The sequence below is a fragment of the Phyllostomus discolor genome, chromosome 11 (assembly GCF_004126475.2).
Source record: "Phyllostomus discolor isolate MPI-MPIP mPhyDis1 chromosome 11, mPhyDis1.pri.v3, whole genome shotgun sequence".
Classification (NCBI taxonomy): domain Eukaryota; kingdom Metazoa; phylum Chordata; class Mammalia; order Chiroptera; family Phyllostomidae; genus Phyllostomus; species Phyllostomus discolor.
The window spans coordinates 72,029,748-72,047,355 of record NC_040913.2 but is presented as its reverse complement, the minus strand read 5'-3'; the positions used below and the strand labels follow the sequence as shown (position 1 = coordinate 72,047,355).

At 38.0% G+C, this 17,608-nt stretch overlaps 1 protein-coding gene across 2 annotated transcripts in view; it reads left to right on the top strand.

Annotated features, from left to right (window-relative positions):
- The window catches only part of ADAM9 (ADAM metallopeptidase domain 9), a 98,783-nt gene that overhangs the window by 63,731 nt on the left and 17,444 nt on the right, over positions 1-17,608 (top strand). Inside the window, exons 16-18 of one of the 2 annotated variants that reach the window (XM_028526478.2) lie at positions 6,236-6,419; positions 16,762-16,842; positions 17,097-17,202. In XM_028526478.2, coding sequence (XP_028382279.1) covers positions 6,236-6,419; positions 16,762-16,842; positions 17,097-17,202 — 371 coding nt within the window. Of the gene's footprint in view, positions 1-6,235; positions 6,420-13,839; positions 13,967-16,761; positions 16,843-17,096; positions 17,203-17,608 lie in introns of those variants that run through there. The other variant, XM_036011578.1, reaches the window with a different exon arrangement.

The following is a 17,608-nucleotide window of genomic DNA, read 5'->3' as shown; positions in this document are numbered from 1 at the left end:
ATTGCAACATAAGGTTTCCGAGAGACTCTGAACAGAACTGGTAAAATAAGTCATCCCTCTTGACATTACCTATCTAAAGCCAAGGATTTTTAGAACCTTACTTTGTTTATCTGTGTTCTATAGTAGGAACCTCAAATAAACCCTCTTCTTCCTCTTTCTTTTTTTCATTAAAAGATTATGCTGCTAAATCCATTAAGGTACAGAATTTTGTATTTTATTATTTTCTTCTAGCTCTATAATTTAAAAATGACAAATTAAAACCCTTTTTCTTTTAAAAAAAAATTTTTTTTTTTTTAATTTTATTTATTTATTTTTAGGGAGGGAAAGGAGGGAGAGAGAGAGAGAGAAACATCAATGTGCGGTTGCTGGGGGTTATGGCCTGCAACCCAGGAATGTACCCTGGCTGGGAATCGAACCTGGGACACTTTGGTTCCCAGCCCGCACTCAATCCACTGAGCTACGCCAGCCAGGGGTAAAAAAATTTTTAATTGTTGTTCAATTACAGTTGTCCTGCCTTTTTCCCCATTGTTCAACCCTATAAAACCCCTTTTCTATAACATTTGCTTATATAAAAATTAATAATATTAAAAATTATAAATGAGAAAAAATCATCCATAATCTCAAAGTATATTATTCATGAATTTCAGTATATATCTTTCCTTTTTTGTTTCTGTACACTATACATACACACACTATCATATAGTTGCAATGATTTTGTAATGCCGTGAATCTCTTCTCACTCCACCCCCAACTCTGCCAGTCAAGCTAAGCCCCAGTAGTAAAGCATTGCTTACTAAGAAAAAATAACAATAGTGACCTTTGTACCACTAAATCCAACCAGACATTTTTAGGTCTACTTGACCTTTCTATGGCATTCAACTATATTGACCATTTTCAACTCGAAGAATCCTTTTTCCTTGGCTTTTGTGTAGAATGGTCTTCTAGTGTTTTTTATGTGTTTCTGGATGCTCCTTTAATGTGTTTATTTGTAGGATCACCTTTCTCTACCCATCCATTAAATATTATGCAGTGCTTTGGCTGTGCTGGCCTGCCTTCTACCACAGGGCCTTGCCATGTGCTGTTCCTTCTGCCTGGCCTGCTCGCTCCGCCCCGCTGATCTCGGTTCAAGTATGGCCTCCCTAAGGAACACTTTCTCAGACATCCCTCTAATGGGTGTCCTTAATACCTTTCTTGAAACTGTAAAACAGTAGATTGAGGGCAGTTAAAAAACAAGAAAGAATTTCAAAAGGGGTTATGAACATAATCATTTTGAATATATTTTGTGTATAGTCTCAAAAGTAGTTGTAGATATAAATTCTCCTGCATTTATACAGCACTGTTTTTCTGGGGGAAGTCAAACTATTATTCTTAATAAGTGTATAGTATATTTACTACGGGAATATTTTATATCCAAAGTAGCTAATGAGTGGAGAATTAGTTTGAATGAACTGAGCTAAAACCTTGGGATAAGTGGATTAACTCAGGCTTAAGAGTTTGCTGGACATTCATTATCCTTATCTTTAGTCTGGTTATGTTTCCATCTTTTTATGAATATCCTGATGAAAATATAGAAATTACACATATGAAACTTATAAAGTGCTGGGTAGCTGATTTGAAAAACATTTTATAATAGTTTAATAAGGATATATAATAAGCATAATAGAGTCGTTAGGAATACTCATCTGAAATTAGACTGTTTGCGTTTGAATTCTGCTTTAACCACTGAAGATCTCTGACACTTTGGACAAGTTGTTTTAATTGCTTACCTCATTTTTCATTTCTGTGAAGTGGGAATAATAATGATACCTATTTCTCAGTGTCATTTTGAAGACCGAATGAGTTGATGGGAGTTAGCATTAAGAAGAGTTTGTTGTTGGACTCATTGTCATCATCATTATCTCTACAATCATCATAGAAAATGCATCATAGAAAATGTATAAAATCTAGAATAGTGTAAAGACAGTGATCATATGTGGTCCTATTTTTCAGAGATACTTTGTTAAACTTTTGTTGAATGTCTTTCTCCTGTGTATATACATTTATAAACATACATGTTCATCATACATATATACACACATGTGTGTACTCAGACCCACATATACACATATAAACAAAATTTACATTATGATTAATACTGATTTATAAATTGATGTATTCACTTTCCAATTTATAGTACTCATCCAGCTTCTTTTAACCATTTCCTTATGTTAGAAGTTTATGTTTTTCCCAGTAATTTGCTATTTTAAATAAGGCCATGTTAAATACAGTTTAGGTATTTGTTTATTTCTCTGAATGTTTCCAGAGATTTTTCTTAGTCAAAGAATAAGGAGAATAATTTTAAGGGTCTTTATAGACACTTCTGAATTGACCTTCGACATGTTTAACTGACTTGTATTTGCACTGCCCTCTCACCAATGCCGGAGTATTATCTTAAAAAATACTTTTCCAATTTGTTATATCAAATAGGTAATTCATCTTTGTTACAAATGAATTTGTAAATCATTACTTATTTTTATTGTTGGTTATTCAGAAAATGTGTCAAGGGGTATAGAGAAAATGTGGCTTCCACTCCTGTACTCTTTTCCCCTGTTCTTACCCTCCCTCCCTGCACCTACTGCTTTTAGCTTCCTGAGTGTCTTTGCCGAGTTTCTTTATGCACAAACGTAATCTGGTCCCCACCCCACTTCCGCCCTCTGCCGTGCGCACTGAGACACTGCGGTGCACGTCTTGGCCTGTTTCCCTGAGAGCTGCCTTCTCCTTCAGCACAGAGGGTGTCATCCTGTTAAACTTCTTCAACGAAAATTTTCAAATATACAGAGGAGTAGGAAGAATAGTATGATGAAAATCCATATATCCTAGGTTAAAATGTTGTTAATGTTTTATCATATTTACTTTGTGTAGACTTTGCTGAACCATTTGCAAGTGAATTATAGACATTAGGATATTTCACTCCTAAATCACTCCTAAATTCCTCCGTTTTTATCTCTAACACAAAGGCCATTGACGATACCATTATTGTACCTACGAACATGAACAGTTTTCTAGAATTGTGTACTACCTGGTCAATATTAACATTTTTCCAATTGTCCTCAAATTGCCTTTCATAGCTATTTTTTTCTGTATTAGGACTTAGTTAAGGATCACACATTGCAGTTATTTGTCATGTCACTTAAGTCACTTTTAATCTAAAATATTATTCTTCACTGAGCAGATGACTGGGCTAGTCATTCTGGTTCCCTTTGATAGTTTCTTCTCAATGTTGCTTAACTTGTGTCTCTACCCCCTGAGTTTTTTATAACTCTGAAGTTAAATCTAAGTTCTTAATTAGATTTAGGTGAAACGTTTGGGGGAAGGCTACTTTAAGCAGTGCTTTATATCAAGAAGACAAAGAATTCTGGTCTGTTTTATTAACAAAGTTACTAGGTGGCAGTGACCAGAGCTTGTAGTTGTCTTCCCCATTGCAGCTCTGAGGTAATGTGTGGAGTGACAATGCTGTCCCCTACGAATACCCAGCCCCCCCCACCCAGTGTTTGACTTGATGGTTTTACCTGCACTGATGATCCTTGCCTGAACTGATTATTCTCCTGAGACTTGTAATAGAATATCTTTTATGAATATAACAATGAACGACTCTTAGCTTTGCTGGCTGTTTATATTCCTGTTTTGTGAATTGCCTATTTTCATGCATTTTTGCTAACGTCTCTGTTGAAGTGGCTATAGTTTTCTTACTGATATGTAACAGCTTTATATGTATTAAGAGTTCAATTGATCCTTGAACAACATGGGGATTTGGGGCGCTGACCCCTCACGTAGTCAGAACTTTGTGACTTCCCTCAAACTTAACTACTAGTAGCTTACTGTTGACTGGAAACCTTACTGATAACATAAGCAGTTAATTAATACATATTTTGTATTTAATATGCATTATATATGTGTGTTATAATAAAGAAGCTAGCTAGAGAAAAGAATATATCACTAAGAAAATCATAAGGAAAGGCAAATACATTTATAGTATGCATTGAAAAAAATCTGTGTATAACTGGACCTGTGTAGTTCAAACTCGTGCTGTTCAAGGGTCAGCTGTCTTTTCTTTCTTTTAAGTATATTTTACTCATTATGCTGTTACAGTTGTCCCATTCTTTTTTCTCCCCTTTATACCCCTCTGTCCAGTAACCCCATTCCCTCCAGCATTCTCCCTGTCCCTTAGTTCCTGTCCATGGGTCATACATACAAGTTCTTTCACTTCTTCATTTCCCGTAGTATTCTCAAGCTTCCCCTGTCTATTTTGTGCCTACCAATTATGCTTCTTCTTCCCTGTACCTTTTCCCCCATTCTCCTCCCCCCTCCTCCCCGCTGATAACCCTCCATGTGATCTCTACTTCTGTGATTCTGTTCCTGTTCTAGTTGTTTGCTTAGTTTACTTTTTGTTTTTGTTTTTTTTAGGTTCAGTTGTTGATAGTTGTATCTTTGTTGTCAATTAACTGTTCATAGTTTTGATCTTCTTTTTCTTAGATAAGTCCCTTTAACATTTCACATAATAAGGGCTTGGTGATGATGAACTCCTGTAACTTGACCTTATCTGAGAAGCACTTTATCTGCCCTCCCATTCTAAATGATAGCTTTGCTGGCTAGAGCAATCTTGGATGTGGGTCCTTGCCTTTCATGACTTTGAATACTGGTTCCCAGCCCCCTCTTGCCTGCAGATTCTTTGGAGAAATCAGCTCATAGCTTTTTAAACTTCAGTATGCCACCGAGACTACAGATGAAGCACCGAGTGTGTCATAGCAGCATGAACTTTGGAGGGCTCCGACAGGGGTTAACTGAGGTCTGCTTTACGCTGTGCTTTGCTCTAGAGGTTTTTTGTGTCAAACTTCAAATACCCATGTGAGATAGGCATTTATCTCTTGTTTTCCAGATGAAGAGACTGAAGCTTAGAAAGTTTAAGCACCTTACTCAAGTTACCCAGTGAGTAGCTGGTGACATAAGGATAAATGAAAGTTGGGACAAAACGACGAACTTTTGAGCACAGGACAGACAGAAGGAAGAGGAGACTTAATAGCAGCCTTTGCAGAGGTTTAACTAGTGATAAGTTCAAGGGCATTAAGAATGTAATATTACATATTGATGTAGTTACCACAAAAGCTCCTATAATCTTGGGCTTAAAAGAAGTATAGTATGTGGAATAAAGGAAATGAGAGAGAACCATTTTGTTCTTCATTTGTTAGTTAGGCTGTAACTGAAATTTCATGCTCTACTCTGAGCTGTGTGTTTCAGAGGCAGTGAGACAAACTGGAACATATTTATAAAAGACCTTTCTTGTTGCATGAGAAATGGTTGTAGGCTATCACACTGGAGAAGTAAGTAATTAGGAGCTTCATTGTAAGTGTCCTAAAATAGCTGCCATGTGGCAGAAGGAAAAGACATTATCTATGTGGTCTCATGTGAAGATCTGGGGCCAATGAGGGAAAGTTACAGGGAGACAGAATTTAACTCAAGAAGTGAAGAAAAGTTATTAAAACTAGAGAGGGAATTTTTAGGAGGTGGCGAGTTAGAGAAATTGGAAAACAAAACCCTATAATGACTATAATGGCAGTGATATAGAGGAGATTCAGGTATAGGGTGGGTGCTTGAATCAGAAGATAAGTAGGAAATTTTAATACAGCATCATAAAAGTTGATGTTAGGTGTACTCACTGTGTTATTAAAGGTTTCAGGAAGGGCATTTAACTCACACAGCCTTGGTGTATTGATGAATTATGATTGAGTCTTTAATTAAGCAATAACCAAGCCAAGAATGCCAGAGTCCTTTCTTAGTTATTTCACACTACAGAATCTAGTTTTCTCCTTACCATAACTCTTTAAGAGGACACCACTGAATTTTGATGTAGTTCTATTATTTTCTGGGTATAGTATTTATAAAGTTATATTTCTAAGAAACTATTAGTTAGACTTTTTGAACCCTAGCAGATAGCGAAGAGGGATTAGCTGTGAAGAAAGGAGCCTCGGCACCACCTGGTACCCTGCTAATTTGCATCCAAGCATCCACTTGTCTCTCTTCTTCTCTGCAGTATGTAGAGAGTTGTGTTGATCTCCGTTGCTCTCATACACTTTTTCTGTGGAGATTACCTTCCTCTAAATAGCAGAACGCTTTCTGTCTACACACATAGAAATATAATTTTTCTTTTGTGTCTATAGCAGATGCATTTTATGTTTGCATTCTTTTTCAATCTTTATAGGAATGCTTTGTGTGGGAAGCTTCAGTGTGAGAATGTACAAGACATGCCTGTGTTTGGAATTGTGCCTGCTATTATTCAGACTCCCAGTGGAGGCACCAAATGCTGGGGCGTGGATTTCCAGCTAGGATCAGATGTTCCAGATCCCGGGATGGTGAATGAAGGCACAAAATGTGGTGCTGGAAAGGTAACTAAAATGTTTCCTGTTTACAAAGTAAAATTTACAAAATCATTATGCAAAGTAAGTGATTGATCTTTTTTGATTATAAAAGAAATCTATATTTATTATAGAAATTTGGGGAACTAGGAAGCCACCAAGAGCAAAATTAAGAATAATTATACTTCTACTATCCAGATTTCTTTCATGTATCATAACTAATGGTTTCTGTGTTGCCACATACTGTGCATATTTCCCCTCCCCATCAATGTGCTGTAATTTATTAGTCAGTCTGCCATTATTGGGACACTTAGGTGATTTCCAGGGGTGTGTGGATGTGTGTGTGTGAGCATCCATGTGTGTCTCTGTACTAGAAATCTCACAGTGTTCATCCTGCCCATGCTCCCTGCTGTCCCGACCAGATAGGAGCCAGGAGTTAGCCATCTCCTGATGTAATGCCAGTAGTTCCATTTGAACTAGGCCAAATTCCTCTTTTGTTTGGAATATATAATTTGAAAAAGGTAATTAAGGATAGGGCAGAAACTGTAAGAATTCTCTGCGGGATGCCATCGAGTAGGAGCAGGGCTGGAGAAGGCTTATGGCAAGGAGGAAGACAGCAGCCCCAGACTGAAAACATTCAGGCAGGTGAAATTCCCTGTTACTGAGGGGAGGGTTAGCCTTTTTGTTTTATTGCAGCTGTGTCAGCTGATTGGATAAGGCTCATGCATGTTAGGGAAGCAGTTTGCTTAATTGTCTATTGATTTAAATGCTCACCTCACCAAAAAACACTCTCATAGAAACACTCAGAAAAATGTTTGATCACCTATCTGGCACTGTATATCCCATACATGTGGACCGTAAAAGTAGTTATCACAGTCAATTATTACAGATTAATTAACTACAGAGTTAAAATATGAATTAGAAAAAACATCCATACAAGATGTTGGATTGTAATATTCATTTATCCAAATCCTCTCAGAATATAAATGAAAAAATAGGGAATAGATCCCGAAGCAGGATATATATGAGACTTCATTGGTAAACAAAGTTTTCCATAAATTTTGGAAACCTGAAAGAAGACAGAAATCAGCTTGACAGAGTAGTAGAACCTACAACTTACAGCGCAAACTGGTAGGATGTGAACAAGAAGACTTTCTGAGCCTTGCAGAACCCTAAATGAATTGGTGATTTGGAAATAATGGTTATAGCTGAGAGTGGGGTGAACCATGACACTGAAATGGAATCACTTTTAGTCTATTAAAGACTAGTAGGGGGGGACTAGCCCCTTCTCTCTTCTGTCTGCTTTTGTTATCCTGGCCACAAGTACCAGCAGCCATTTGCCTAGGCCTCGAGGTTGGGGATGAGAAGCCAACATTTTTGGTATTATGTTTGGCCACCCTCTTAAGAGGTGCCTGTGTCCCTATCCTAACCCCGGGGCGCTGTTCCCTTCATGCAACATAAGTGAACTGAGATGGATTGTTAGATAAAGTTAAATCTCTGAGGAAGCCGAACAAACATACTGAGACAAATTATGAGAGAAAAGATAAAAGCCTGCCAGGATCAAATACAGATTTTTAAATCCAGCTAATTAAAATGTCAAATTTAGAGAAAGAAAACTAGAAGAGTGGGCAATTATGAAATCTTAGAGTACTTGTGAAGAAAAATCCTAGTAGCTTCTAGAGAACAAACAAACAAACAAACAAACAAGCACCTCCCAAAATAGGCTGCATATAAAAGAATGAGGTTGCAAACCAACTTCTGGAAGACAAAGGAGCAATACTTTCATGTTTCTGCAGGATTCGCAACCCAGAATTCTGCGTACAGCCACAGCATCCACAAGTGAGAGGGCACAAGAAAACCATTTCAGAGATTTAAAGGATCAGAAAATTTATCTTTTATTTATCCTTTCTTAGGAAATCATCTAACATAATGTTCCAGCAAATGAGGAAGTAAAGCAAAAAGAGAAAGAAATGTAATCTAGGATATAGAAGTGTGTCAAACAGAAATTTCAAGGTAACAGCTGTGTAACAGGCCAGGAAAGTGAATGTTGATTGGGACAAGGGGACTCCATAGGAGGTTCTTTGAAAGAGAGGGAACTTGAAAGAGGAAATGACACAAAAGGCCAGTTGTGTAAGAAGAAAGGCAAGTGTTATCTGCAGTAGGAACAAAAGCTCTTTAAAAGAAAATATAGTCTTGGTACTTAGCTTTCAGAACAACAGCATTTTGTCTTAATTATTCGCAAGGGAGATTTATTCCCCATTTCACTGTTTTCTTGTGGAGGAACTTCCATTAAAATAACACTCCTGGGTTTTGGGGTGACATCAGCAACATGGACAAATAGGAGGCCACTCATTCGTGTGCCCCCCGAAATAACAATTCAGTATCCATCCATGGAGAGAAGTGCCTTTGTAGGAGCTGTGGGATCCAGCACCATACACCAGGAGACCAGGGGGCCTTGCCTACCTTGTGTCAGGTAATAGGCAGAGACTGCAGTCCTGGATGTGGACTCTGTAGTGGCTTTTGCCTGGCTCCAGCCCTTCCAGGCCACAGTCTGGAAGCCCCTGGAAAACAACATCTTAGTCAGTCACTCCCAGATAAGACAGCCCTTGCAGAAGTCCAAGTTGCCAGCAGGGACGTTCCAGCACAATGTTGGAGCAAAACAAATGCGAGTTGGACACATTGGAGAGGGTAAGAGAAATGGTTTGACTTGACCCGAATCCCTCCTTACCCAAGGTAGCACAGCTTAGGACAGGAGAGATCTTTTCAGCTCATGACTTCCCCCATGGGGGAAATGAGAGCTGGGGAGTGAGCATCCAGCTTTCCCAGCTATTCAGGGCCCCTTCCTTCTCCCCCACTAATGGTACTGGCTTGTGACTATATGATTGAGGAATGATAAGAGTCTGGGAGAGAGGGATAGGACCCTTGGAGGGCATTAAAAGAATGCAGATCCTACTAAATGTTTAGCATACTCCACCAGAAGCCCACCCACAATTGACTGCAGATGCCTTGCCTGTGGGTCTTTCCAAGTGGCCTGTGGGCACCCCATACGCTCTCCTAACAATGGTAGCAGGAGTGAGCTTTTGCAGACACCTAGTGAACAAAAAGGAGGTTGTCGGCACGGGGCTTGGTGTGTCTCAAGATCAATGGAAGGCAATAAGCCTAAGAATTCTGCAACCAGTGGAAGCAAGAAGAATCCCTAGCTGGACTGAGGGAAGGTGTGTGTCTCAGGGAGGCAGTTAGTAAAGACTGGAGGAGTTGACTGCTGCTTCAAACGTGAGGACAGCAATCCAAATGTTCACAACAATTAAGGAAACATGACACCACCAAAGGATCAGTTTTTCAGTGACAGGTCCCGAGGCATGATGATAAGTGATTTATTTACCAATGAAGAACTCAAATAGCTTTTTAAAAATAAAATATTTTATTTATTTATTTTTAGAGAGGGAGGAAGGAGAGGAAACAGAGGGAAACATCAATGCTTCTCACTCGCCCTCTGCTGGAGACCTACCTGGCCTGCAACCCAGGCATGTGCCTTGTCTGGGAATTGAACCTGTGACCCTTTTGTTCTCAGGCCAGCACTCAATCCACTGAGCCACACCAGCCAGGGCTCACATAGCTGTTTTAAAGGAAGTTCAGTGAGCTACAGTAAGAAAATGTAGACAATTTAACATGATCAGGAAAACAATACATGAAAAGATGAGAAGTTTAACAAAGAGATAAAAATGATAAAAAAGAACCAAACTGAAATTTTGGAGCTGGAGAACACAATGAATGAAATGAAAAATAAAATACAGAGTATAGAGACGATACAAATAAATAAAATCAGAAATGAAAGAAGAGACATTGCAGCTGATGCCACAGGAGTGCAAAAATTCAGGAGACTGCTGTGAAAAATTATATGCTAAGAAATTGGATTACATAGAGTAAATGGAAACATTTCTAGAAACATACAACCTACCAAGACTAAATCATGATGGAATAGAAAATCTGACCGACAACAAGAGATGGACTCAGTAATCAACAATCTCCCAAGAAAAGCCTAATACCAAGTGGTTTAACTGGTGAATTCTACCAAAGATTTAAAGAAAATTGAAAGTCAATAAAAACTCTTCAAAAAAATCAGAGAGGAGGGAACATTCTCAAACTTATATTTCAAATCCAGCATTTCCCCGATGCCAAAGCCAGACAAGGACATTAAAGAAAAGAAAATTACCATTCAAAATCTTTGATGAATATACATGTATACATTGTCAACAAAATACTAGCAAACCTCATTGAGCAGCACATTAAAAAGATAATACAACAGGATCAATTTGTACTTATCTCTGGAATGTAAGGATGGTTCAGTATGTAAAAATGATGCATCATAGTATAGAATGAAAGATAAAAATCATAAGGTTCTCTCAATTGATGCAGGGAAGGCATTGACAAAATGTGACACCTGTTCATGTTAAAAATCCCCCCGACAAATAAAGTCCGTATCTGACAAGCTTGCATCTTACATCATGCTCAGTGGTGCAAGGGTGAGAGCTATCCCTGGAAAGTCAGGAACAAGAGAAGGGTGCACAATCTTGCCAGTCTTATTTATTTAGCACAGTACTGGAATTTGTAGCTAGAACATGCATGTTGGAGAAGAGAAATGAAAGCCCTTCAAACTATAATCTAAAAGTGGCATTGTCTTTGTTTGCAAATAATATGATCTTTTACATAGAAAATGCTATAGACTCCACCAGAAAGCTTTACCAAAAATCAATGAATATGGTAAAGCTGGAAGATAGAAGATCAACATACAGAAATCAGTTGCAGGCATATACATTAACAATGAACTGAATAATAAATGCATGCCATTCACAACAGCATCAAAAAAATGAAATACTTATAAATAAATTTGACCAAGGAGGTGAAAGATGTGTCCACTGAATACTATAAGACTTTGGTGAGAGAAGTTTAAGAAGACACAAACACAGGCACACCTCCTTTTATTGTGCGTCACTTTATTGCACTCTGCAGATACCGATCTGTTTTGTTTTCAGTGAGTGGAAGGTTTATGGCAACCCTGCCCTGCACTGAACCAGTCTCATGGCCCCCTTTTCCCAACAGGCGTAGATGATGGTTAACATTTTTAGCAATGAAGCATTTTTAAATTAAGGTCTGTGTATTTATTAGACACAATGCTATTCACACTGAATAGACTACAGGATAGTGTAAATATATCTTTTATATGCACTGACTAGCCCAAAATTCATGTTACTTGTTTTATTGCGATATTTACTTTATCGTAGTGGTTTGTAACTGAACCAGCATCACTTCGAAGTACGCCTGTAAATGGAAAGATATCTAATGTTCATGGACTGAAAGAATATTGTTAAAATTTTCATGTTACCCAAACCATCTGTAAATACTATGCAGTCAAGATGACATTTGCCTTTTTAACAGAAATAGAACAAATAATCCTAAAAATTTGTGTAGGACCGCAAGAACTGTGAATAGCCAAAGCAGTCTTGAGAGAGAAGACCAAAGCTGGAGGCATCACAATTTCTGATTTTAAATTGCTTTACAAAGCTGTAGTAATCAAACGGTATGGTATTGGCATAAAAACAGACACCTAGACCAACAGAACAGCATAGAGAGATCCCGAAACAACCCCCCACATGTACGGCCAACTAATATTTGACAAGACAGCCAAAAATACTCGATGGAGAAAGGATCATCTCTTCAATAAGTAGTTTTGAGAAAACTGGATATTCACATGCTGTAAAATATATATATTTTTTAAAGCTTCACTTTATTCCTCACTGCTTTTTTTTAAGTTTTTTTAAATATATATATTTTTTAGATTTTATTTTTTAAATTTATTTTTAGAGAGGGAAGGGAGGGAGAAAGAGAGAGAGAGAGAGAGACATCAGTGTGGGGTTGCTGGGGGTCATGGCCTGCAACTCGGGCATGTACCCTGACTGGGAATTGAACCTGCGATACTTTGGTTTGCAGCCCACGCACAATCCACTGAGCTACGCCAGCCAGGGCCTGCTGTTAAATATTTTAATGCTATTGGATCCCTATCTTTTACCACTTACCAAATTTAACTCAAAATGAACTAATGACTTAAACATAATGCCTGAAATGGTATGTCTCCTAGAAAAAAAAAATTGGGAGAAAGTTCGTTGACTTTGGGCTTGGAATGGTATTTTTGATATTATATCAAAAGCACAACCATCAAAAGCAAAAATAATTAAGTGGGACTATATCCAATGAAAAAGCCTCTGCACAGTAAAAGAAATAATGAACAAAATGAAAAGGCACCTTATGGAATGGGAGAAAATATTTGTAAATCATATATTTGATTAGAGTTGTTACAAAATATGTAAAGCACTTACTCAACTCAGTAGCGATGGGCACAGGATCAGAATGCATTTTTCCAAAGCAGACAACAAATGGCCCACAGGCACCTGAAAACATGCCCAGCATCACTAATTGTCAGGGAAGTGCAGATGAAAACCACAGTAAGACATCTGTCACCTCATCCCTATTAAATAAGCTCTCATTAAAAAGACAAGCAATAAGTATTAATGAGGACATAGAGAAAATGAAACTTTTGTGCCTTATTGGTGAGAATGTAAATTGGTATAGCCACTGTGGAAAATAGTATGGAATTCCTTCAAAAAATTCACAATAGAAATACCGTTTGATCCAGCAATTTTACTTCTAGTTATATAACCAAAAGAAATGAAAACAGGATCTTGAGTAGTTATCTGCACTTCTATGCACATAGTAGCATTATTTACAGTAGCCAAGATACTGAAATAATCTGTATAGTGGAATATTATTCATTCACGAGGGAGAAGGAAACCCTGCCATTTGAGATAACATTGATGGACCTTAAGGGCATTATGCTAAATGAACTGAGTCAGAGGAAGGCAAATAATGTCTCACCTTACCTATATGTGGAATTTAAAAAGCCAAACTCATAAAAACAGAATAGAATGGTGGTTCCCAGGCACTGAGGGGTGGGGTGGTGGACCAGGAGATACTGGTCAAAGGCCTCAAACTTCCAGATATAAGATGATTAAGTTCTCAGGATCTAGTATTCAGCATGGTGATTATGGTTAATAGTATTATACACTTGAAAGAACAAACAGTAGATCTTAAGTGTTCTCACTACAAAAAAGAAGTGGTAATTAGGGGAGTATGGAGGTGTTAGATAAGCCTGATGTAGTAATCATTTCACGAAGTAGAAGTTTATCAAATCAACATGTTGTATACGTTAAACTTACACTATGTTATACATCAGTTATATCTCAATAAAGATGGAGAAAAAGAAGTAACACTCCCAGCCTCAGTGTGTTTCTCCTTTACCTCACCCGAAGGGATGCAAAGTGACTGATGCAGCTGAAGAGTTTGGGAGAAGACACTGGGCGTGGGTAGCTCAGTCCCTTCTGTCTTCTCTTTTCAGATCTCCCTGCCTGCAGAGAGGGTGCATTCTGGTCTGCTCTCTCACCCATGCAGTAAATTTAGCAGGGCAGGCTCTGCTTCTGTGGGGGGAGGCCTGTGGTTGTCCAGAGCAGCCTGTGACTAGGCAGGTAAGTTTGCTTTTGGGGTGCAGAATTAGGAAGCCCAGTTCATTGTTTACTTGAGTCCTGTTAACTGCTTTATCGGTAGTAAAGATAATGCTTTGGTCTCCAATTATCAGCCTCCCCTGTCTTCCGTCACCTAGTTATGAGCTTGCTCAAGTAATAGTGGCATGTAACGTACCAAGTGGCTAATATCCCAGTGTTCATGGTATAAATATTAAGCAATATTTAGTTTGAGAAGGTGGGGAATGGGCATTTGGGTTTGTGTTAGAAGGTGAAGTTCTTATCTATCATATGGACATTAATTGATGATGTCTAAAATAAGTAAATTAAGAAATAGGATAGTATGGCAGACTGGATAGGGATGGGTCATAGAATTCTTCATAAGCACTTTTATCACTATTTGATTTTTAACCATGTTCATGTATTATTGTTTAAAAAAGTTACAAGAGAAAAATGAGGGTCAACTGGTACCCTGTTCTTTAGAAGTGATTTTGGAAGTGATCTGTCAGCCTGAGAAGAGTACAACATTGGCATCCAGAGACTTTTGTTGACACCACAGGCCGAGTGAATCGGTAGCGAGCAGAATTCATGGCAGCGGTGATGCGGTTAACTGGGATGCTTGATTACTTAAAAATGTGCATGACCACAGGTGTGAGATTATTCTCTGAAACTCTTGGGATAACAGAAAAAAAAAGTGCTGATGGGCAGGTTTGAAAATCATAACCAACCGAATACGCTCTTGTCTTTCTTTTTCTAAAATGAAATTTATTGGGGTGACATTGGTTAATAAGATTATGTAGGTTTCAAATGGACTTATGCAGTTCTCTGATGCATGATCTGTATGTTGCACTGTGTGTCCACCCCCCGGAGTCAAACCATCTCCTGTCACCACATAGTCGACCCCGTTACCCCTTACCGTCCCACCCTTTTTTTCTGGAAACCACCATACTGTTGTCTGTGTCTGAGAGTTTTTGTTTGTATGTTTTTCTTATTTATTTGTTGCTTTCAGTTTTATATCCCATGTATGAGTGAAATCATATGGTTCTTAACTTTTTCTGGCTGACTTATTTGGCTTAGCATGATTTCTCAAGGTCCATCCATGTTGTTGCAAATGGCAGTATTACCTCTTTTCTTAAGGCTGAGTAGTATTCCACTGTATGTATCTGCCACATCTTCTTATGCCTTTTTCTTTTCCCGAAATGTGACGTAAGAGAAGGCAAACAGATTTACTATGAACATGAGGCTTTGCTTTGGAAATTGGGCATGCTTCAGGTTTGGTGCTGGGTTTAATATCTCTGCTCATTTCTAGGAATAAAACATCCATATTTCATGAGTCAACTCTGTATGTTCATTTCTGATAAATGTGCGTTTGAAGACAGTGTTCTCACTTAGAACACGTCGTGTTTGATAATTACATATTCAAATCTTTCACATTCTTATTTATCATTTAGTTTATTTTTTAGTAGCACTGAATACTGTTCTCCATTTAATCTCACCTACTTTTGTGAGTACTTCTGTAGGATAGATTTCTAGTCGATTTTTTAAATTAAGAGGTATATACGTTTAAAATCTGATAGACACTGCCCATTTACCTCTCAATAAGGTGGTAAGAATTTCCATTACACTAATTGTGTATGAGGCTGTCTTATTTTCCCCCACACTCTTGCTAACATTGTTTTGTCTTAGTTCCATGTCATGTTTAGAAAAGCTTTTTGTGTCCCAATGTAATATAAATATCCTCTGTTTTCATTTTGTATTTTTATAATTTGGTTGGGCTTTGGTGTTTACTGGCACAGTTTAATTTATTAACGTTTCATTCTATTTCTATGATCTCATTTAATGCTGTTTTTAGGTGTTTTTAAAAAATATTTTCTACTCTACCTTACTCTCTTCCTAGATTGCACAAATTGTATGTTTGTGGTGTGTGTGTGTATGTGTGAGTTCAGTTTGACAGTTATTTATCTTTTTTCACTATACTATTTGTTCTTTTGATAGCAAGAAAAACACATTAACATACTTCCCCCACCAACATCAAGAATAAAAATAGCATCTACTGGTTTCTCCTGTGTGTAATGTATCATTGTTATTTTCAACCCCTCCCCCCACACTTTTTTTTTTGGTTGGAAAATGTTGGCTTTAAAGTCCAGGTTACTATGTTTTCATACTATGTCAACAACATTTTTGTTCAAGAAGGACAGGGCATGTCTGGTAGGTGTACCTGCCCTGACACACTAATGGGACCAAACACCAAACGTTTGGTATAGCCGTGAAATAGGATAGGCTGGGTCCTTTCCTTTCTGGGTTTTGCTAAAGTCCGGACTCTGCACTTTGAGCAGGCTTTCGGTTTGGTACTACTTTATTTTTACTTTGGGGAGGAGCTGAATATTAAGAGTGAAGAAAAGTGGAAAAGGAGAATCCTCTTCTTTTTTGTTGTCCTGGGTAGTTCATCTTTGGCTCCAAATTTATGTCCTGAAATATAAAATGAGAAATACTGTAGTTTTCCTCATCCAAATATTTTACTTAGGATTTTCACCCCTTTGTTTATGTGGAAGGACAGATTACAGTTTTATCTTTGTTTTTGGCCTTTGTATTATCTTTCCCCTTTTGATCAGCTATGTGTCAGTTAATTAATTTTACTTACTTTGCTGCATTTGCAAATATATAACGTGGGGATAACCATTCCTTAAAAGTTTGAATGAGTTCCTAACCAATGAAATAATCTATGCCCAGGTCTTTTTTTTTTCTGAGTGGTTTTATTAATGTGTTCAAGTTTTCTTTACTCATTACTTCCTTTGTTTCAGATCTGTAGAAACTTCCAATGTGTAAATGCTTCTGTTCTGAATTATGACTGTGACATTCAGAAGAAGTGTCACGGACACGGGGTGAGTCGTCTGCTCTTTGGGTTTGCTCGTGGAGGTGTGCTGATTGATGAGGAACCCCAGTGTCCTGTGAGACTTCCTAAGAGTTTTAGATATTTTTAGACCTTGGGAAATCGAGATTCCTGATGAAATTTTATCCTTAAAGAGTGTCTATGGATTTGCATGAATTTAGTTCTTTCTCTTGGTTCCCATTCTAGAGTTCATGATTGAAAGCAACATTCATAATTAATAAAAGTGGTGTTTTGGTTGTTTTGAAGGTATGTAATAGCAATAAGAATTGTCACTGTGAAAATGGCTGGGCTCCCCCGAACTGTGAGACGGAAGGATACGGAGGAAGTGTGGACAGCGGACCTACGTACAATGGCAAGTATTGTAGAAGAAAATGAGTGTGATGTCCCAGGAGCCCGTGTCAGAAATTGAGCATCCTTGTGCCTCTCTCACACTTCTCACATCAGCTGTGCATTAGATTATGTTGGTTCTACCGCCTTAATTTTTCACAAATGTTTCCATTTTTTCCATCCCTATGAATTACCTTCAGCTTCTTGCCTGGACTTACACAGTAGCCTCATAATTAGGCTCCCTCTTTCCCATCTTGCTTCCTAACCCACATTCCACACTACATTACAGAATTACAGTGTTTTTCTTTCAGGAACTCAGTTTTGATTATGCCAGTATCTTGTTTTAAATTCATTGCTTCTGCATTGTTATTAGAGCGCAGTCCAAAAATCCTGGATGCGGCTTAGATGCCCTGCATGATTTGCCCCGAACT